The sequence below is a fragment of the Lycium barbarum genome, chromosome 7 (genome assembly GCF_019175385.1).
Source record: "Lycium barbarum isolate Lr01 chromosome 7, ASM1917538v2, whole genome shotgun sequence".
Taxonomy (NCBI): Eukaryota; Viridiplantae; Streptophyta; class Magnoliopsida; order Solanales; family Solanaceae; genus Lycium; species Lycium barbarum.
Window position 1 is genome coordinate 38,515,183 of NC_083343.1, and position 23,416 is coordinate 38,538,598.

The 23,416-nt window shown below is 38.4% G+C and overlaps 1 protein-coding gene across 3 annotated transcripts in view; it reads right to left on the reverse strand.

The window, feature by feature from the left end:
- Positions 1-22,832, reverse strand: part of LOC132603394 (protein TRANSPARENT TESTA 9) — a 37,738-nt gene extending 14,906 nt beyond the window's left edge. The window contains exons 1-12 of one of the 3 annotated variants that reach the window (XM_060316422.1): positions 22,404-22,832; positions 17,260-17,311; positions 17,060-17,136; positions 16,823-16,956; positions 16,636-16,732; positions 16,466-16,523; positions 15,688-15,796; positions 15,469-15,589; positions 15,247-15,382; positions 13,400-13,728; positions 11,867-11,955; positions 11,722-11,792 (exon numbers count right to left, since the gene is read on the reverse strand). In XM_060316422.1, coding sequence (XP_060172405.1) covers positions 11,722-11,792; positions 11,867-11,955; positions 13,400-13,728; positions 15,247-15,382; positions 15,469-15,589; positions 15,688-15,796; positions 16,466-16,523; positions 16,636-16,732; positions 16,823-16,956; positions 17,060-17,136; positions 17,260-17,311; positions 22,404-22,456 — 1,326 coding nt within the window. In that variant the 5' untranslated portion in view covers positions 22,457-22,832. Of the gene's footprint in view, positions 1-11,721; positions 11,793-11,866; positions 11,956-13,399; positions 13,729-15,189; positions 15,383-15,468; positions 15,590-15,687; positions 15,797-16,465; positions 16,524-16,635; positions 16,733-16,822; positions 16,957-17,059; positions 17,137-17,259; positions 17,312-22,403 lie in introns of those variants that run through there. The other 2 variants (XM_060316421.1, XM_060316423.1) reach the window with 2 other exon arrangements.
- Between the last annotated feature and the right edge of the window lie 584 nt (positions 22,833-23,416).

Below are 23,416 nucleotides of genomic sequence, written 5' to 3' on the forward strand. Positions count from 1 at the left end.
CTTTTTCTTTTTTTTTGCAAAGTTAAGCTACAAATTTAATCGAGTGAATCAGTTAAAGAAACCCTTAACTATCATCGTTTTGCGAGTTTCATACGTAAATTATTGGGTGTTCACATAACCTCCCTGGACGACCATGAACTCATACTAAAATACTCCCAGAAGGAATATGACATTCAACATTCAAAGAGTTCCAAGTGGCAATACACATGGAAAAAAGAAAAAGAGTGAATAGGTTTAAGAAAAATCTAAACTATCACCATTTTGCGTATTTACAAAACCCCTCTGAACTCATCGTGCCAGGTGAATTCATTTTTAAGACTTTTTTCATCTATCACGTGCCTCTCCACAAGTTATCCCTAATGTTTTATCACATATTCCATTAGGGGATTCTTGATAAGGGAGTTATAGTCCGGGGGTAACAACCACATACCTAGTGTATTCCCACAGGTGGGAATAGTTTAGGTATGAAACTCGCAAAATAATGATAGTTTAGGTGGGTTTAAACCTATTCACTCAATTTTTTTATTTTTATTTTTTGTGTGAGAATGGTAATGTTGTATTCCTCAGCATTAAGGACATGCTGGAGACCTCCAATAAAATCGGCCCAAAACGACAAGAGAAAACTAAAATAACTATAGAGAACCTAAAAAATCTACTAACTGTTCAGCTTCTTCTAAACCTTCCACTTTACACCAAAAGTAAAAAATATTGATACAATTTTCTTTGATTTTCTAGATTGAACTAGAAGTATCCTCAAAACATTTGTTTTTTCTTTCTCTCCAAATTGACCACTTAGTTTGAGACAAGCAGAGGAATAGTGACCATAGCTGTGCTATAACTTTGCAAGGGAGAAACAAGTGACTGTTGGTTTCCTCAGTCTCCTTGCAAAGGAAACATCTAGAAGCAATATGGAATCCTCTTCTTTGTAATTTTTCATGAGTGAGACATGCTCTTTTAGCCACCAACCAAGCGAAACACTTTACTTTAGTTGGGACTTATACTTCCACCCCCGGGTTGTTCCACCACTTCCTTTTTATATAAGCCTGCCCACAGAGAACTTTCCATCGCTATCAATGGACCTGATATACCCCCGGGTTGTTCCACCACTTCCTTTTTATATAGCCTGCCCACAGAGAACTTTCCATCGCTATCATACTTCCATCTTATTGTATCTGGTTCTGTAGAAATGCCTTTAACTCCACTCAGCCCTTGTAGTAACTCAGCAACTCTACCCACTTCCCAGTCATTCAAGTTTCTTCTGAATGTAAGATTCCAACCTTGAGGGGACCAAGTGTCAGTCAGCTACTGATGCTTGCTGCAAAAAGAGAGCAAATCTGAAAATGAGTTCATCAGAGGCTCATGTCCAATCCAGTTCTCCTTCCAAAAAAGGATCTTGGTACCATTGCCCACCCTGTAGAGAACACTTCCAGCCAGCTTAGTCCGGAGATATCTCATTGTCCTCCATACTGAGACACCATCGGTGCTAGACACTGTTAGAACACCAATGAACACTCTGCCCATATTCGTTGATAATTACTTCCTTCCAAAGTGCATGATCCTCGTAAACAAACCTCCACAGCCACTTTGTCAACAAGCATTCATCCTGTAACCCCAAATTTCTAATGCCAAATCCACCCGAATGTCTACTTAGCTTAGCAGGGCAGTTTCCCATTTCATCAAATGCATACCTTTGTTCTCTTTATTGCCCCGCCGTAGAAAATCTCTCCTCAATTTATGAAGTCTTTCTTCCACCTTAGAAGGAATGGAGAATAAAGACATGACATAAGTTGGCAATGAATCCAAAACTGAAATAATTAGAGTGACCCTTCCTCCAAGAGATAGATATTGTGCTTTCCAGTTAGCAAGTTTTTTCTTTAATCCCATCCCAAATTTCCAGCTCCTTATGTTTGTTGCCAAAAGGCATCCCCAGATAAGTTGTTGGAAAATTCTCAATTTTACATCCCAGAATGTTGGCCAGACTTTGTATTTGTGGGACTTCTTTAACGGAGAAAATGCTGCTCTTCCTCAAGTTAACAGCTAAACCAAAAATAGCCTCAAAGATCCCCAAAACCAGCTTCACAGAAAATAATAGTGTCATCTGCATAAAGCAAGTGACAAATCTGCATCTCCTCACCTGCTTGATTGCCTATCCTGAAACCTTTTTAACCAAAAATTCTGAATAGCCACCCTCATCATACTGTTGAAGCCTTCCGTTGCTAATATGAAGAGAGAAGAAGAAAGAGGATCTCCCGGTCTGAGTCGTCCTCTTTCTGAGGGAAAAAAACCAGCAGATTCTCCATTAACCAGAATTGAGAACTTGACAGTTTTAATGCAAAAACCAATCCACTTCAACGACCTCACCAAAACCCATTTGTTTGAGAATATTGAGAAGGAAATCCTAATTGACATGGTCATAAACTTTCTCTATGTCTAGCTTGCACATGATCCCTGGATGTTCATCTCTGAGTCTGGAGTCCACACATTCAATAGCTATGAGTGTTGCATCCATAATTTGTCTTCCTTTTATGAATGACATTTGATGCCTATTGACTGGCTTGCTTACCACCCTCTTCAACCTCTCTGCTAGAAAGTTTAGCAATAACTTTATAGACTCCACCTATGAGACTTATAGGTCTAAAGTCTCTTAGTTCAGTAGCCCTTGTTTTCTTTGGAATAAGTGCCACATAAGTAGAATTGAGGCTTTTTTCAAAGACCTGATGAGCATGAAAGTGTCTGATAGCATTCATAATATCATCTTTTAGCAGATCCCAAAAATTTTGATAAAAGCTCATTGGGAACCCATCTGGGCCTGAAGCCTTATCACTAGCACAAAGTTTGATGCAATCCAACACTTCAGTTTCATCAAATTGCCTTTGTAACCATTCCTTTTTCCTCCATATTAATGCTTTCAACCCCTTAGAGTGTAAGCTCAAGCCTCCAATGTACAATGTCTTTGTATAAATTCTGGTAGAAACTGATGATTGCCCTTTTTATGTCTTTTGGTTCTGATACAGAAGTCCCATCCACTACTAGAGTATCAATAGAATTGAACATTTTATGTGTTGTGGCAATTCTATGGAAGCATTTGGTGTTCTTGTCCCCCTGCTTGAGCATTACACTTTGGATCTCTGTCTCCAAGCTATTTCCTCATTTCTGGATATTTCCTCAAATTCCATGGATAAGTGGATTTTTTGGAGAAGTTCATCCTCAGATAGGATTCTCTGCTCCTAGACCTCTTCTAGGCTAGATAACTGGTGCAAGACATCCACCTTTTTCGGTTTCCAATTTTTCCTATCCTCCAAACCCCATACCTTCAGTTTATCTTTCAACATCTTCAACTTTGTGGCCAGAATGAATGACCCTGTTCCGGTTACACTAAAAGAAATCCACTATTCCTTGACCTTGTCTCTGAATCCTTCCACTCCCATCAACCATTTTTCAAATTTGAAGTAAGATTTCTTCAGACTTAAATCTTCACAAGATAGCACTAAAGGATTATGATCTGAGTATAGCCTTGGCAGAAGATCTTACTTGATCTGTGTAAAGAGTTCCTCCCACTGATGAGAATATATGAATCTATCTATCCTGGAAGCTGTCATATGATTCTAACCCCTTCTCCAAGTGAAGGACCCTACAAATAAAGGAGGATCCAAGAGCTCCATCTCATTTATCAAGTCAATGAATTCAGTCATGGCCCATGTAATTCTTTACATTCTAAGCTCTCATTTGGCTATCTTGTGACATTTGAAGCCACGACAAACCACCCATGGTCCATCACATAAACTCCTTATAGAAGCCAACTCCAACCAAAGCTCTCTTCTGATAATTATATCACAAGATGCATAGACTGCACTAAAAAACCCGGCGATATCCTTGTTAAGACCCTTAAATTTACATGTAATCACTTGATTACCAGCCTCCACCAGCTCCCCTTTCCATAACCGTGTCCCCCATCACCACTATCCCACCACTTTTTCCGATAGCATCTAAATGTATCTCCCCCAGCCATCTATTATGCCATAGTTGCTTGATCACTTGTGCCTCTGCCCCCATCAGTTTAGTCTCTACTAAAACATAAACATCAGCCCCCTGCTGCTGAATTAAACTCCTAATTAGACTCCTTTTGCTCTCCCTATTCACCCCCCTCACATTCAAGAGAGAATTATAACCTTCATTGCGCAATGCCAGGTGTTATCCTCCCCTGTTTCTTGGTTCCCCATTTTTGAACTTCACATGAAACTCCAGGTTTCTAAGCTCCTTTGGAATTGTGTTTTTATTATTGTTATAGTCTTCTTTGATCTCTTCTGTTTTCTGTCTCAGCAATCCCCTATTTCTGGTCAATTTTTAGGAAAAGCTCAAAAGCCACTTTGTCACACCCCCCAAACGCCGCGTCAAACAATTGACTGAGACTAAATACATTACATTACACCATAGTGAGGCTCTATCTTCAATTGCTTGCTCCGTTAAGGAACCATTAATTTGGAGAGGAAGAGGATTGTCATCAAATGCCATCTGCCCATTAGAGTTCTCACCATGGTGAACTCCTCCCCTTATACTGCCTTTATAATTGTCGCCAGATATTGTATCCGCTAGACAGGCCACTTGCAAACCAGAATCATTAGTATCAAAACCCTCGCTCCCCCCAATATGTATTTGTTCCACTACTTGAAGAGACTTTGTCGCCCTCATAAGTGTTTCCAGCTCCTCCCAAGCGAGAGACGGGCATGTTCAAAAATTTGATCAACAAAAGGTTCAGCAGTGGGATCCCTTTCTTTTGGCTTGGTTGGAATATGGGCTGCACCAGGCCCATTGCATATCTTGCAGTTAAAAAGGCCCTACCCCTTTTCAATCAAATCTAGGACCAAATTTCAAATAAGAGTGACCACGTGACTCTCATTAATGAGCACGTGATCACCTTTGTCCTTTGGGTCTGTATCACCAAAAGAAGCAATATTCAGAGGGATTAACACTTTGCTTCTTTGCCCAGAACTCTCAGCAGTCTCTATCACCAGCTCCATGTCTCAAGGAACAGCCTGTTCCTTTTCTATCATCATACTGACACCTCGATTTAGGTGCTCACCTTCCTTTTACTTTTTGAATCTGGCCGGAGCTTCACACCAGACCCGCAATGAGAAAACAAAGTCGCCGTCATTGACTTCAACATGCGATGGTATTTTTTCCATCGGCCCCTTTACCCGCAAACGAGCCCACCTCAGGTGATTTTTCAGTTGAGTTTCCTCCTCTGTCTCGATCCACCCGCCACATTACTCACCTATTTCTTTCATCACCTTGTCGGACCAAAATTGTAGTGGGAGCCCAAGAATGCGAGAACCCAGAACCAATCAAATTGCACATGCTCTGGAATAGCTCTAGTCGTTGGTGACCACCAGTCCAGCTGCAAGTGATGATTCTTCCTCTTCCAATCACCCATTAATGTGTTCTGCATCCCTTCTTGACTGGAACTCAAACAAAAATTGGATCCCGTTCATATCAAAGACCTGAAGATTATAAATCCTTCCCCATGTTTGTTGGGCCCAACGTCTGACGTCATTGCGGGTGGGTATTGCGTCACAGTATGGGAATCTACCAACCAGACTTCTGCTCAGAGGATCTTTGACTTCAAGAACTTTGTTCACCACTGGATTCTGGGCTGCCAATGTGTGGTGTTCAGTTGGAGGTCACCTATTCTTCTGTTTGCATCCTTATATCTCCTCTCTCCTTTTAGTCCAAAGTAATAGCTTCCCCTTTACCTGTGTTCAGATCCTGTAGCTCGGAATTTTTATTAATGAAGATGTCGATTTTTGAAGTGAGTTCCCCCCACCCTTCATTAAAGGCATTTTCCGGAAGGATGATCACAGATCCCGGATCACCATTAACTATAATAACCAACACAAATTTACCATATTTATTGAACTTTAAGGAGCAGTAAATATAGGTAGACAAGTCTCTGCAATTCCAGGATTTAAAGGTTTTGCCTTTAATATCAGATGCTTCTTTAAGCCCTCTGCACAGCCACACAAGCACCCCTCTACACAGTTCATCCTTCTCATGTAGAGTCTAGCACTCTCCACCCATTCATACCAAATTTCAGAAGAAGATTTGGTCTCAGTAAGGTCATATGACTTCCCCCCTAGTCTGAAATAAATTCTATTCTCCATGAAAATCAGAGAAGAAGAAGAAAGGAAGAAAAAAGAAAGGAAAGGGACTGTTCAGGTGAAAGAAGTTCACCAAAAAAGGAGATCCCAAAGGCCAGTAGGCCCTTAGGAGGATGTTGCCGGAGAAGACAGAAGGTGGTCAGAATGTTCTGGGTTGTGGTCGGAAATTTCTGTGTTGTTTCGGAGTGTAGGTAATTTGTTGTCAGAAGAGGTAAAGTTCAGGAAAGGTGTACTTTGAGGAGGACAGAGATCGAGAGAGGCTGGGGGAGGGTCTGGAGGAGATTTGAGGAGAGAAAATGGTTGGGTCATGTCGGACGAGGGGTTGGGTCGATCGGAGCAAGGGATCGAGGAGAGAGAAAGATGGAGAGAGTTGATTTACGGCTTACCTTGATCTGCGTGCCTGAGAGAATTGTCTCATTTCTACAAGATAGATAGATACTTGATGATACTTCCCGTTTGGACAATATATGGTTAAAGTTGAAACAAGAGTATTTGATGTAGAATTTGAAAATTAATACTCCCCTCTGTTTCAATTTATGTGTCTTAGTTACTATTTGGAGAGTCAAAAAATATTTTCTTTGACCATGATTTTTTCAAATATTTAAAAAATATTTTGAATTGTTAATTATTGGTACTTTTTTTGTGACAACGGAACCCGCAGCCACTATCCTGCAATATCCCGCAAACCACACAGGATAGACAACCCGCACTAGGCAAGCCCCCGTGTGATGAGCTCAACCCAGAAGGCAAATCCCCTGTTGTCGTACGCAGGGGGTTTCGAACCTGAGACCTCCATTATGGAAGCCCATGCTCAACCAACTAGGCCACCCTTACGGGTTGTTAATGATTGTTTCTTATAGCACTTTTTACGTAGTTTCTAAAATAAATAGATTTTATTTCAAATAAATTGAAGATCCTATGTCCGAATTTACAAAGAATAGTTAGTTTAACCCTAGTACTCTAAATCAAGCCACATGAATTGAAATGGAGGGAGTACTTGGAACTCAGTGTTTGGACATAACTTTCACTTGGAGAAAACGTCAAAGTTTTGTCTGTGAAAATCATTATTTCACTTGAAATGCATCTCAAACAAGTTTTCCAACTTCAAATTCACAATATCCAATTGAAATAATGGACAAAATGGTAAAATTAACATTGATTTGCAAATACTATTTCATTACTTGCAAATAGTATTTGGTTTGAAGTTATGTCCTATCACCTTAATAAAACAGTTAGAAGAACGATAAAAGGCAAGATTCTGCACCATCTAAAAAGTATTCCTGAAACATTGAAGAGTTCAGAAAGCTGAATTTGTTGTTTTTCTTGAAAGCTGAAATAAAAAAAGCACCTGATCGGTAAAAGATATTCTAACCCAAATCCAGCAACTATGCAAAAAGGGTGTACATGTATGTTCACATAAATTCTAATTCTTTAATATTGGATCATCAAGATGACTGGAGGGAGACTGATCAGGGCCAAATGACTAATGGAAAATCAGTGGGACTAAAGCTCCCTTCTCTCGCCATTTTTCCTCAAAATTTTAGGATGCTGAAAGTTATGAATTTATAAACTATAAGAGTTTATCGAGGATTATCCCGAAAATATGCTTTAAGCATGTAACTACACTCCAATCAATAGGTCTAAACCTGCTGAGTAGATCTCCAGAAACTTAGTTGAGGATAAGAAAGTTTCTTGTTGAATAAAATTTATCAATGCTGAAGAATACAAATTACCATTTTCCTAAAAAAAAAAAAATAGTTATCAATGTTTAAGATGCATACGCGGTAAACTTTGAAAGTAACAATAGCAATTAATTGGTACCGTTACCAAGGATAGTAAAGTGAAAAAACTAGTGGCACCAAAAATTTATCCTCTATTACAGGAAACAAGATATAATAGGACAAACAGGACACTCAAAATATTTTATTAATAATCTCAATATAGTATAGTGGGTACCTCCAAGACACCAAAGTTGTGGTGTAAGATTCACGATAACTGAGTTCGAACTTCAGGGATTCTAATACTCTCTGTTCTTAAAACGTGGGGACAGGTTTTCCTCAAGGGAAAAAAAAACACATTCCATAAAGCTCATCAAAGATCAGGAATTGAGAAGTTTCAGAGTAGATTCATGTCAATGCATATTTAGTTAAACTTTTATCTTAATCAATGTAGCACAACCCAATCTCCAGTTAAACAATTGTAACTAGATTCAAGGATCGATTTTTATTTATTTATTTATTTGACAATGGTAACAAAATTCACGGATCGATCTTAACAATTTTGAAATGTTAGTTTCACATGTAGTTACAACTCTGCCCAAGTGAGCTTCCTCACATTGCCAGTCCGAAACCCGGATAAAGGACGAGTGTTGTAGTAGGCTGGTAACTAGCATAAAATTAGAACTCTCACAATACAAATATTGTTGGGCATGCACACCTACGCACGCGTTACACTAAAATGTGATGGAAATAGGAAAGGGGCTCCATCACCACGCTACCTGGGTGTGAGGGAGTATGAGAAGGCTTCCCATACCATGGATGGGTATGGGTAAAGAAGTTAGTTATGTCACATCAGCCTGGATGTGGTGCAAAACCGGAAATTGTTCCCACAATATGGACGGGTATGAGTAAAGAAGCGGGTAAAGATAGTGACGGTTTTGACCAAGTACACGAGGGATATGGGTATGACACAAGAAAGGATTGAGTAAAAGCTATCCTAAAGTTCACTTTAGCTTATGGTTTGGTGGTAGCTAACCCATTTAAAAAAAAAAAAAAAAAAAAAACGAATTCTCAGCTATTAACACTCAAGAATGGGCGTAGCCTTAGTCAAATAGTTTTTATCCAAACTACAAGACGGATAGCATCTCTCATGTAGGATTGTATGGTTATACAAGGAGAAGCTCTAACCACCCATCATAGGTTGTTGGTATTGCATGCATAGGGTAAGGGAATAGTGAGAAAGGAGAAAACTTGCAAGCAATCGAGAATTTGGTAGTGTGCATTAAAGGGTGCTAACTAGTTGGCGTTTCAAGAAAAAACTATGGGAGGAGTGAGTATGGGACTTAGAGGGGGACACAGACATCCTGTGGAAGAAAATGTCAAGTTGCATTGAAAGAGTAACACACGAAGTGCTAGGTGTGTGTAAAGATGTAGGACCTCGACCCCAAGAATCGTCGTGGTGAAATGAGGAGGGGCAAAGAGTTATTAGAGCTAAAGAGTGCTATAAAATGTAACCAAAAGTAGAAGATGGAAAAGCCTTCGAAAAGCATAAGAGAGTTAAGGATGAAGCTAAGGCTATTAGTAAAGCTTGAGGGGAGCCCTAGATGTCTTGAACCAAAAATTATGGACAAGAGAAGGGGAGAAATAAAGTCATAAAATAGGACGAGCTAAAGAGTGCTATAAAATATAACCAAAAGCAGAAGATGGAAAAGCCTTCGAAGAGCATAAGAGAGTTAAGGATGAAGCTAAGGCTATTAGTAAAGCTTGAGGGGAAGCCCTAGATGTCTTGAACCAAATATTATAGACAAGAGAAGGGGAGAAATAAAGTCATAAAATAGCACGACCAAGAGAAAGAGAAGTAAGGACTTGAATCAGGTAAAGTGCATTAGACGATTCCCAACAACGGTTAATAGAAGATAATGAGATAAAGGAGAAATGGAAAGGCTATTTTCATCAATTATCCAACTCGAACCACGATACTGACTTTCTGGATCTCTAAACATTTGTGCACAGTAGGAACTTTTGCTACACTCATAGAATTAGACTGGCAAAGGAAAAGGATGACAAGAAAAATATTAGGAGCATAAAAGTTTGCTCCCCAAATAGTATCTTCTTAGAGGTTTGGAAGTGTCTTAGAGAGGTTAGAGCAGGATAGCTTACCAAGCTATATAGATACTAAGATGTGATAGGATGCCCATCGAGTGGAGGAAGAGCACCCTGGATCAAATTTATAAAAAGAAATGAGACATCCAAAGCTGTGCGAAATATCGTGGCATTGAACTTATGAGTCATACAATGAAACACGAAAAAAAGTGATAGAACGTAGACAGAGAGACATTACAAGAGTCACAATGATCCAGCTCGGATTTATGCCTGGTAGCTCTGTAACAAAAGCTATGTTTTTGCAAAGGAGATTGATGCAAGTTTATTGCAAGAGGAAGAAAGATTTGCACATGGTTTCTTGATCTAAGGAAAGCATATGATAGAGTATCTAAAAAGGTTCTTTGGTGGGTATTGAAGAACAAAGGAATTCACATTTTAAATATATAAATGCCATTAAGGACAAGGATGAAAGAGACGTCACTAGCGTGAGAACAGTAGTAGGAGATACAAAGGAATTTCTAATAATCGTGGGTTTGCACCTAGGATCAGTATTAAGCCTTTACTTGTTTGCCCTTGTGAGGGATAAGCTAACTAACACAATACACGATGAAATTCCATGGTGCATGCTATTTGTCAACGATATTGTGCTAATTGATGAAACCAACAAGGGTGATAAAATGAGAGAAGGTCATTGAGATCATATGGTCATGTCTTGCGCCGATCCCTGAATGTACCAGTCCGTAAATTTAAAGCCATGGTTAGTGAAGATATTGAAAAGGGACAAATAGACCAAAATCACTTGGAAAGGAAATTATATCGAATCACCTACAATTGTAGGATTTATGCAGACATGAAAACGATAGGGCACAATGCATCGTTGAGAATTGTTATAGCCAGAGGCGGATTTAGAGCATGCCGAGGGTGTTCACCCAAACACTCTCGGCAAAAAATTACAGTGTATATATAGGGTAGATTTTCTGTGTTTATGTACATTTATTAACTTTTGAACACCCTGAATAAATGCAAAAGTTTAGCTCAAGCGGTCCAGGGTGTTCAAAATTGTCATTGCGTCCTAGGTTTGATTCTCATTGACAACATTATTTTTTATATTTAGCTTTTGTTGTTTTTTCCAACCCCCTGAGTGAAAATTCTGGATCCGCCACTGGTTATAACCACATTCGAACTTCTAATTTGTGTCCTATACTTCCCTAGGAGTCGTTTAGTCTTTCGGAGATTTATATGTTAGTCGAAAATTTTAAAGAACTTCTAGTGCTTCTTATGTTTATTTTACTTAATATTTTTTAAACTTCATTTTTTTTTTTTTGGAACTTTTATTTTATTAGAATTTTGACCAGAGAAGAGTATGATTGAAGTAACATGGAAAATGGGAATACATATAGCCGACCACTACTTGCTTGTAACTGAGATGTTGTTGTTGTAATAGTTTCACATTTAGCTACACTCTATTATTCAAAAAAAAAAAAAAAAGGTAAATCGGTTCGATGAATGATTTTGTTAGTCAAGTGATAGTACATTCATATACAGGCAATAATTATTATCTAACATCATAAGGTACCTAGATCTTAAACTACGTTATTGTTGGATAGGCTTTTCATATTCAGACCTTTCACATTCCAAAAATGGCATGAGACCTACTTTAATAGCAACTAGTGGAAAACAAATCTCCAACTTAATTTCAGAAAGGTCATTTTCCATATAATGATTACTTTACAGCTGTAACATACCAACAAGAGTTTCTTCTGTTGTTTTCTTTGTGGAAGAATTCCAAGAGCGTCAAGCATTGATTCTTCCAGCTCTGCAGGCATAAAGGTTCTTATAAGAGTCAGGCAAAGCATCTGAAGGAAAAGAGCAATAAACCACTTATATAACCTTTAGTCTGCAACAGTGTAGCCAGCACGCTTAAAGAACCCGAAACTTGAACATCGTCACCAGCAGTAATATAAGAAAGTAAGGCCTCCCTACAGAACAGAAAATTAGCAGGAAAAGCAATATGTTTAAGTGATTTGGCTGCTCGCTCTACTGGTTTACAATGTATTTCTACTTAATGGTGTAAAGACACAACGAAAGAACCAAAGCGTTCAAGAAGTTTTACACACTACTTACTGCTAGACCATCTAAATAAAGAGTAGAAGATAGAAAGAAACAAGAAAGTAAAAGAATGAGAAAAGAAAGACATCTGTTTTTCAGTCAACTCATGCTGAGCTGGTGCTAGTGAATATCATTCTAAACAATAACATCTACAATCCTATAACTGTTGCATAGAGTAGAGAAACAGAGAAATATCCAGAACACAATGATCAAGAAATCCTACAGACAAAAACATGCTGATAAGAAGTAACGAGATATGACAACGATTAAATTATCAAAAAAAGCTAAATGGTTAACAAAAGTGAAGTGGAAATCTAAGTAGGGGTTCAGCCAGATTCCAAATATTTTTCACTTTATTTGGATTTTATCATTTTATGAGGTTAGAGTTGAAGATGGAGTTGTGTTTGATTATACTTTTTGCAAAGAATATTTGGAATCATGTTCATGTTTGGATGTGCTTTTTCTTAAAAAACATGAAATATGATTTATATCCCATAATTTCTAAAAACTAGCAAAACCACTAGACTAATTTACCTGAAACAAACAACCCAATCTGCTTTAAAAGAGTAATATCACATAACGTCATAGATTGCATTTACAGAATTACACTATTACAGAAGTTAAAACAGCAGCTGCATTAACCATTTGGATCCCACATACGGGCTACCACATGCTATTACACTTTGTCAAGTTTCAAATACTATTACAAAGATCCATTAGATGGGGTTGTATTTTTTTTTAAAAAAAAAAGGATGAATTTTCCAACGGTAAAAGGGGAGTTGGAAAACTGAGTTAGAGCAGTTGTTCCAATTTGAAATCCGCTCCGAGTTGAATTTGGAAAAAATGGACAATTTCATAACCAAACACTAATTCTGGAAAAAGTGAAAAATTCTCATGGACAAACAGGTCCTAAGATTCGATGACTGAGTTAAGGTCAACTGTCTCAGAAGTTCATAGAATTTGATAATCAGACAGGTTTCAACTATTTATTAAACAAGACTCGAAGAAGTTATTGGTTTAACCATGAGAATCAGGATAGGAGGTTCCAAAATCTTGCCAGAAGTCGTGACTTTTGATAGAAATTCTTCTTGAAGCCGAGGGCTTAAGTTTGTTCTTCAGTAAACGTTACATCCCTGTAGTTATCGGTTACTGTTCATCCAAGACAACAATATTGGTCACGATATGCTTTAATGATAGTTCCACCTAGTGCAGTGTTAGCAAACTTTGCTTTGCGTCATGCATCTAACAAATGGATAGCTCACCTACTTGACAAAACAACAAAAAATTAAGAATAAGAAGTGGAATGTGAATTACCTTAATGAAGAATATGTACTCCCATGATCTAGTTGTGGAACGTCATCTTCTGGGTGACTATTTAAAGAGCTGGATATGTTTGGAACCAAAACCCGTAAACTTTGACCATCAGAATCTGATCTGAAGCCACCATTTTCTGAATCTTGATTTCCATGTGACATACCATTGTTAACCATGAAACCATTCAGTTTAGCTTCAGACCTTGGGACGAATGTTTCTATATCACAAAGAAGAACAGCAGCAACAATATTCGCCAAATCTTTTATCTTAACAATGCGCAAGATGCAACAAAGTAAATACAAAGAAGTTGCGGTTCCAATTCCTGTATCCTGCATTAACAAAACATGAAAGTTAATAATTAGACGTACATAAGCCACAAAAAACTATCAGCAGATAAAGTGCCAGCAACCAGCATAAAATGAGAACAACAAATGCCCAGGGAGGAAAAACAAGAAACCAAATCCCAAGGGGAAAATCATCGAAACCCCATAACCTACAGCTCCTTTATCTCGTGTCACTAGCCCCTTGAGCTTGCACTGTTGCCTAAGTACAGCCACTTCTATTTACTTCCTTTAAAAGAACTACAGAAGCTTTACATTTTAAACCCAATCCCAAACTTCTATTACATCTTAAAGTCACTTTTAATGCTCGGATAACAACTTTGATTACGAAGTGAAGAACTTAACTGCGATCATCAGTTTCAACTTTAGCAATTCAAAGGAGGAACAAGATTAAGGATAAAAGGGAGATAAACCAAAGAAAAAGGAAATAAATTGCTTTGGTGCAATTCTCCCCTCACTTTCTATTTTTCCATTTACCTGAACTGTAATAATAAACAGAAATAAGACTTGCTTCTGACCCTTAAGATACTACTTTTTGTTTTAGTTTTGGATAACCGTGGTATCCGGGATAGCTTGTGTGCACCCCGACTGTTCCACCGGGTACTTGCAACCTCCCACCAGAACAGGTACAAGAAATTGTTTGCCAAAAGTGAAAAACGAAAATCTGTTTGATTTGCTCCAAATGTTGGACATGTTTGATCTTAGAAAATATACAACAGAGAGAAAATAGAAACTCTTGAAATTTTTCTAATGGAATTAAAAAAAAGGCTAAGGCAAAAGTGTTAGTGTTGTGGTGTGACCACCTATCTAAAAGCTCACACACTTTAACATGGTATTAGAGCATGCAGAGGTCCTGGGTTCGAGTCTCACATCAAAAAGAATTTCCATGTGCTTGGCCCAAAAGAATCAGGGTCTCATGTGAGGGGGCGTGCTGAAGACATAATTTGATGAGATGGTCACACACTTCAACATGGTATCATAGCACACTTTTATCTGCTTAATTATATCTCAAACGCCAAGCACGTGGTCCTTACGCTGGTACCCCTTGGCTCTAGTTATTGGTCGGCAGAGGGTGCTTGGGATGACCGGGATTGTGGAAATTCTTTTGATAATGCGTGACGGTAAGACTCAACACCAAGACCTCTTCCTGTATTGATACCATGTTGAAATGTGTGACCATCTCATATAAAAAACTTTTTTTAATATGGTAAACCACACCCATCCTTATCGCCCTACTAAGGAGCTCAAAGGGTGGACCTTTACCACTTTGCTCACTTGATGACTTGATCCTCATCTTATGATTGGAGATGAAGTGTCCCACTAGGCAAAAATGCTAATTTAGAGGCCTGATCTGTAAAGGCAAGGACCTTATGTAAACTTTCTAAATGTTAGGACTTCTATCTTTTTCACTACACATGTAAAGAAAGAGAGGGGGGTTTAGACCATTACACTATCTTTAACTACTTCCATCCGTAACGAAGGAAGTATTGATGGAAATATCAGCACCTTCAACATGAGGTCTGTTATTAGCCTCCCAATGTCTGGAATCCCTGCTGAAATAACATCACTAAAATAATAGAGGTTATCCTCAATCTCATCAACAGAGGAATGGATAGAACCACTGGTATCAGGACCTAGACACCTGCATCATAAATACATGAGTCGCACAGCAAATAGGTTATGCATAACCAGTTTCACAGGACAAAATAAAAATAAGAAACTACTTACTTTGAAGCATTAACCAACTTGTCCAAGTTGATGCATTGCTCCCCGAAAAATTTGACTAAATTTGAGAAATAATCAGCATGAGGATCACTGGCAACAAATTTATTAACAGCCTCATCGCCAACTGTGCACACGTTAAAGATTATTGAATATACTACCAAAACCACTGCGAATGAGGGAGAATATAGAGAAATTTAGAAGAAGTATAACAAGGAAGCTCACCATGATAAACATTGAGGGTCAACGCACGTACTGCAGTTCGAATCATGCTTTCTTCATGAAACGCAAAGCGTATTGCCTCAACATAGAGCGGAAATGAGACCACTTCTTCCTATTCAAAGAGGTAGACCAAATGAAATGCAAAAGATGAGAAATACAGAAGATAAAAAGAATGGGATGGATGTTATTTTGGAAAAGAAGATAGAAGAAAATGATTGAATTCCAAGTTCAAAACAGATTGGTAGAATATATTGAACTAAGTTAACAATCAGCAAAAACAATGCAAGTCAAAAAAATTGCCCTGCAAAAAGCGGACAGTGCACCTATTCCACCGTTCAAACTACAGTTTCCAAGCAGAGGAAAAATCAAAGATGCAAGAGAGACCTCTCCTCCAATTCCCTCATCTTAGCTCCCCATCTATCATATTTGACTTTCTCCACTCCTAAAGCTCCCAGTTTTTAAGTAAGGACCTCTAGTATGCCCATTTATTCACTTTGTTCTTCTAAGGTCCACAATGAGAAAGCAAACCAGCAAATTGCAGCACAGAGATCTCTTGGGTTAACAAGTAGGGCCTGAACGAGCTGAGTTAAGTCGAAGGATATTATATTGGCATGCCTAGAATTCAAACAAACAGCAGCACAGAATTCTCTTGGGTCAACAAGGAGGGCTGTGAACTAGTTGAGCTAAGTCAACGGCTATTATATTGGCATGCCTAGAATTCAAACAAACAGGATAGTAACCTCAAAACTTAGGGAAGCTGTTCTTTACAAATTAAACTTACATTATGAGTCTTCACAAGGAGGGAAATGGTGTTTTTGTTCAACTTTCCACTTATTGCTCTTTGTATATGCATGCATCCAGAAAACCAGCGTCAGGGAGAAGCATTTTGACGAGAAATGTATTTCAAAGTAAGGAAGCACCTCTAAAGTGGCTAAGGTTTAGGAATCACACCTCAGAAAGGATATGTAATAAGACAAAAGCTCTTCATTACGAAAGTCAAAAGAATATGTTATAAGGTGGTTAATGTGCTCATTACTAAACATGTAATCTGCAAAATTTGGGAAAAAGTGTCAGACTAACAAAATGCGTGAAGGCAAGATTATCGATTCAACACAACACATTTCAACAGTTTACTTACAAATAGAATGCTCATTTTTTAAGTTCTGGATCACAATACTCATCGTCTGCAGCAACTGAAGCGAAACAATAACAGTTCTACTAATTCTTAATATACGTACAAACTCCCCCATCACCTGCTTCTCCATGAAAAACCTGCAGAAATGCCCAACATTACATCAAAGAAAGCTTGTTAGGTCTACCTCAGGCTAAAATAATTACTATTCACCAAAAGGGGAAATCCTTAGTGGAGACATACTCGAAATAAGCCACATCATGCTGATCACCATATGTTATCAACTCTGAAATTGATCTTAGCGCCTCAATCACAAAATCCTTCATGTCACAAGAAAAGATTTAATTGTATGAAGCATAATCATACCTTATGGCAGCGCAGCATAAAATATATAGTTACAGAAACCAGAGATAAGGAGGAGATGAGAAAGGTAAAGTAATTACCTTGTTGACTTCATTAACAACTTGAACTTTCATCAGCTGATCAGTCAAAAATCTGCACAATAAGCAGGAATGCAGCTTAAACCTCAGACTGATCAGAGCTGTTATAGTAAGATGGACAATCATCTGAGCATCATGTACTAAAATTCTAAGGACTACTTTTCCACTGCAACTTAAGCAGCACAGTTTGTCCACACGTATTATCATGTTTACCGAAACTTCATTGATTAGAGCTAGCTCACATTGGCAGTCCCTAACCCAGATAGAGGAGAAGGGTTGTGCCATTGCCGTAAACTGATATAAGCCAATTCACGATGAAACCTCACACTACAAATATCATCAGGCGTGCTCACCGAAGCAAACGTTAGTGGCACCCAGATGTAATGAAAAATAGAACAGGGATACCATCACATCGCCGCCTGGATGTGATGGAGTATAAGCTAGGGTCATCATATCATGGATGTGTATAGGTAAAGAGGCTAGTCACGCTACATCAGCATCCAGATGTGGTGCAAAATGGGAAAAGGTCCCCACGTCATGGACCAATGTGGGTCGAGAAGCTAGTCACGCCACATCAGCGTCCAGATGTGGTGCAAAATGGGAAAAGGTCCCCACGTCATGGACCAATGTGGGTCGAGAAGCTAGTCACGCCATCTTTATCAAAAACAAAGAAGTCAGTCTCGACACTTCAGCGTCCGGATGTGGTGCAAATTAGGAAAGGGTTCCCTATCCCTCATCACAAAGAGACGAGGGTAAAGAAGTTAATCCTAGAGAGTCAGATTTGGAAAGGTAGCTTGAATATGGGCTCTTTGACAAGAAAGTCGATTGAGTTAATGGATACCATTAAAAAGAGGAGAATTAGTCTACATGTCTGAGGAAACTAAACAGACATGCAAAAGGTTAGAGAGATGGGCAACACGGGTTATAAATTATGATATCATGAGATAGATAAAAATAGGAATGGTGGTAGGAAATGTTTCGAGCTAGGACTTAAGAACGGGGTTTTAGAGGTAAAGCAAGTTGGAGATAGGATTATCTCTTCATTTTTTTTTTATTGGTAAATATTATTGATGTTAGGAAAACCAGCACTAAAAATGTGCTATGGTTACACCCATAAGTGCATAAAAGAAGACAACAAATGATACAGGCCCACCTCTCAAGACTTATTATAGAAGAAAATATCGACCAGAGGATAAAGAATTGAAGAGGTCTTGATAAAGTACAACTTCTGCAGTTTTTGAAGTGCAAATCTGCAGAAACCCAACCAACAAATGCTTCCTAAACCTGCTCCAACAGTTTATTCTATTCCTAATTTTAGTTGTCTGGTCTTATCCTATTCTCTGTTCTATAAATATGTAATTAGGACTAGTTATGTATTTTGGAGTCTTGTCCTCTCCATGCGGACAACTTAATTGTGGTAATTGTGTTTAAGATTCTTGCACAAATTATTGCCAATAATTACCTTCTATTGTTCTACTTCTTATATTCTCTACTTCTAGTTACTATTAGACTTGGTATCAAAGCAAAATGATCAAAAATGGTTCACACCAGATCTTCTAATTCTCAAGAATGACACGCCCAACGTTGAATCTATTGCCCAACAATTATCAGCCATATCAGCAAAGCTTAACACAATAAATCCAAAGGCAGCAGAAGTTGTTATATTGAAAGCCCAAATTAGCCACACCCAACAAGAGGAAACCAGTTGTTGAACACGTGATGGAGGACTATCCGCTTGGCAAGAAAACGACGACATTGACAGTCCGCGGTGGTCCTGGAGGCTACATACAAAGATGGAATTTCCCAAGTTGGAACATGGTGACCCTAAAGGATGGATTTTGAAGGCAGAAAAATATTTTCGTTACTATCAAACTCCGTATGATCATAAAGTCGATATTGCAACGATGTATCTCGGAGGAGACGGTCTTGACCTCTCCTCTTGGATTAATCGAGAGCAAACTTTGTTTATTTGGGACGAACTTGTTAATGAGTTGCAAGAAAACTTGGTCCTGCGGAGGTCAAAATCCGGACAAGCATCTCTATAGTATCCAACAAACATAAGTACCATCAAGAATTTGCAAAGTGTCCGTCAAGAGTCACAAATTGGCCAGATCATGTCTCTTAAGTGTGCTTTTAATTGGGTTATAAAGGAATTAAAACCTTCTGTAAGAATTGACAAACCCAGAACAGTGTACAAGGCCATGAGTTTAGCCCTTGAATTTGAACAAAAATTAGGCCCACATTGTAGCATCAGAGGGCTCAAGTGAAACACACTCAGTAGACCCAACCCATAAACACCTTTTGCCAAAAAACGTACCAATAACCACCAAATCTCCTTCTTCCACAAATCAGCATGCCAAACCAACCAGCCAGACAACATGCCAACCCCCAACAGGTTTGAGTATGGGATGCTGAACGGCAAAATCAGATAGCCAAAGGACTCCGTTACCGATGTAATGAAAAATTTGCTCGGAAACAATTGCAAATCCAAAACTTGTCACTAATGGAGTTCAGGGATGGCGAACAATTAGACGATGATGTTGAGACTAATGTTGACGATGCAGGACCACCAAAAAATGACTGTTGAAATTTCTTTTCATGCAATTTTGGGGAACTTCTTTGGTGCTAAAATGAAACTTCAAGGATCAATCAACCGCACCAATTTTGTATTCTTGTCGATAGAGGGTCGATGCATAATTTTGTGGAGGAGCTTACAATTCCAATAGAAATCATTCCAACCTGCAATGTATAGATTGGAACGGAGATATAATTCACTATGTTACTCGGACTATTCAAAAATATTGGCGGGTGCGTGTCGGACACTCCAAAAGTAGTGTCTTTTGGAGAATCCGACACGGGTGCGGCAATGAAAGTGAAGATTCCGCGCAACTTAGATAATTCGCTGCAACAATGATTGTCGAAATTTGAAAGTTCAATTACCATGCCTAACCATTATGCAAAATCACTACCCTTTTTCCATCAAGGGTGCTGATTTGGTCTTTGGTATAAAATGGTTAGCCTCGTCAACACTTTGCAAGCCAACTGGGAGGACATGTTCATGATTTTCAACTAGCAAAGGAAATGTTACAAGCTGCAAGAAGTCAGGTCGGCCAACTCAGCAACAACTACACTTCAATCTCTTAATAAAGTTTAAGTGACACCAAGTAACCAAGTTTAGTCACTTTTCGATGATTCCAATATGTGCTCAATGAGCCAACTTCTCTCTGGCCATTTAGAACACATTCTCACACCATTTACCTTGTTATCAAATTCCAAACCTCCAAACATTAGACCTACTCATTACCCCCATGACCAAAAGACTAGAGAACCAAGTAGTTGCTTTACTGGAATCTGACTTCATTCGCCCAAGTTCAAGCCCCTTTGCAAGGCCAAGCCTACTAGTTAAAAAGATGATTCATGGAGGTTCTGTGTTGATTATCGTAGCCTTAAAAAAACTACACCAGACAAATATCATACACCTAATATCGATGAGTTACATGGGGCTACTATTTTTTCAAAGACTGACCTCCGTTCAGGGTACCACCAAATTCATGGCCAGCCAACTGATATCCATAAAACTTTTTTTTTTCGAACTCATTTTGGGCATATGAATTTCTTGTGAAGCCTTTCGGACGTACAAATTCTCCCTCTACCTTCCACTCCACAATGAATGACCTTTTAGACCATATCTCAAAAAATTCATCTTGGTTTTCTTTGACGATATTTTGATCTTAGCCCTAACCCCTAGAAACACCGTCAACACCTCTAGATAGCACTTCACCTCCTTTCATCAATTCTTATTTCGTTAATATTTGTCCAAAAACCTTACTTTCCTAGCAGTCCCCAATCATAATTGAGGTCTTGGATAGAAAGGAGGGCCACTGTGACTCATATGCCTCCAGACCCATATGAATTAGAATATTACGGTTGTTTCGTAATCCATGGTTGAGAAGTCCATATCTAGCAATAATAACATCTCTCCATAAAGCCCACTTCTCCCAATTAATTCTCCAAAGCCATTTGTGTTGGAAGCTGATACTTTGAACCCTCAATTCTTTGATCCCCATGGCCCCAACCTTCTTTTCAGTAGAAACCATATCCCATTCTACCAGGTTGAAAGACTCATTTTGTCTATTCCCCTAGCCACAAAATACCCCTTCATAATTTGTCCATTATTTTTGGCTGACACTGATGCAGGCAATGGGAACGGAGACATAGTATATTTGGATACAAAATCTAGCACACTATTGATTAGTATTAACTACCTCTCAGTGAGAGATACTTTTGATATTTATGTCTATCCATTTTATGATTTTGATCACAGATTTATGAATGAAACAAATGAAATATAGATTTATATGTTCTTTAAACCCGAACGCAGTATTTCGTATATGATTAAAAGTATGACTTTTAGGAGGAACCGTAGATAATTGAGAACAATATTCATCTCCCCAAGTTGGGTGGCTTTTAACCAGAAACCATATGTAGTGGCGTAGGATTATAGTTTGAGTTATATTATGGCAATCTATGACGAGTCACATCAAGGTCGCGAAAAGTCTCGGGTTTGCTAGCATACCTTGTCTTATTCGTACGGCTAGGGATGTTAAAGAAAACCAACAAACCGCACCAAACTGGCAATTCGATTCAAACCAGAAAAAAAATGGATCAGAAGTTCGGTTTGATGTGGGATATCACTGGGTATGTTGTTGTTGTATGAAAGTTTTGTGTGTTGAGACATATGGCATATATAGACTGTGACAGGGTTATGTAATAGGAGCCGTTTGCCGATCATGGCCTCCTGGTTTTTGAGTCGTCACATTCATCGTCCAAGCTATGTACATGTTGTTTCACTCTCACAATTTAAAGGAACAAACAATACTTGTTCCTTGTAAAAGAGGTAAAATGCAGTCAAAGAAGAGGGGCAAAAATAAGCAGAACTGTATAACCACTTTGACTTGAAGAAAAGAGGGTAAATCCACTTTAGCTCCACAGTGTAAAACCAGTTTGACTTTTGTTCACAGTATTACCTTCTTTGTATATATAAATTACAACAATTATACACTTAAATAAATTCTCCATATGAATCTAGAACATTGCAAGGATCAATCTATAATCCAGTACTAGTATTCCAAGGGAGTGAGAGTTACCTGAATTCATCCAAGGAGAACCGGTCTCTGGATCTCCAAAAGGAGAACCACATGGCGTGACTTCTAGTCTAGCAGTAACAACAATTAGCAATAAATTATTCGCCACAGCTCATACCGTGACTTCAATTGAAGAAGAAGTCACAGCGTCTTCCGATCATCGATTACCTCTCTTCTTCACTGTAATGTAACACAGAGGTATAAAGATGGAGATAGCCCAAGAGAGGGGGTTAGGGTTTGAGGAAATTTGAGACACAAACACCCACAAGTGTGTGTGTGTTTGTGCGTGCGAGATCGGAGAAGAAGGGGAATATGTCAATAGAGGAAATTCTCTCCAAGTGTGGAGCTTTCAGCCTTTTCTCTCTCTCGCCTGAATCCCCGTGTGGATTTTACTATTTCCCAATTATTTTGCATTTCGGATTCGGATAGGAGCTGGCATAAACGGTATTTGCTTCGGGTTATTACTATTACTACTATATTAGAAACCGGTTGGTCCCTTTTCGTCGTCCGTTGTGGTATTTACGTAAATAAGTTCAAAAGTATGGATTAGTTACTATTCCTTTTAAAAGTATGATCCCACTTGATTTTTTTACTTTCACACGCTTAGTACTATTCCTTTTAAAAGTGTAGGCCCACTTGATTTCTTTACTACCATTTGACAATTGCTTTTTGGTCACGTGGGCTTCACTCTACTTTGCAATTACAATTGACAATTTTAGCTATTGTCAATTTTGGTGCTTCCTCTTTTAATCGTTAATTTACTTTATGCAAGGGCTACACAATCTTCCTTTTTCATTTGACGAAATTTAGTTCTACATTAATAATATCTGTTTAGTAAATTCTTTTTATTTATTTCAAATTCATACTTATAAATAATTAAATTTAGAAACATGTTACTTATTGGAGATTAAAATTCATTTTGAGGGCATTTATTTAAGCCATAAGAAGTCATGTGTGGGGTCCTCAATGATGTATTGATATTTTGCGTGGACCGGATCATTACTGCTCCATTTATA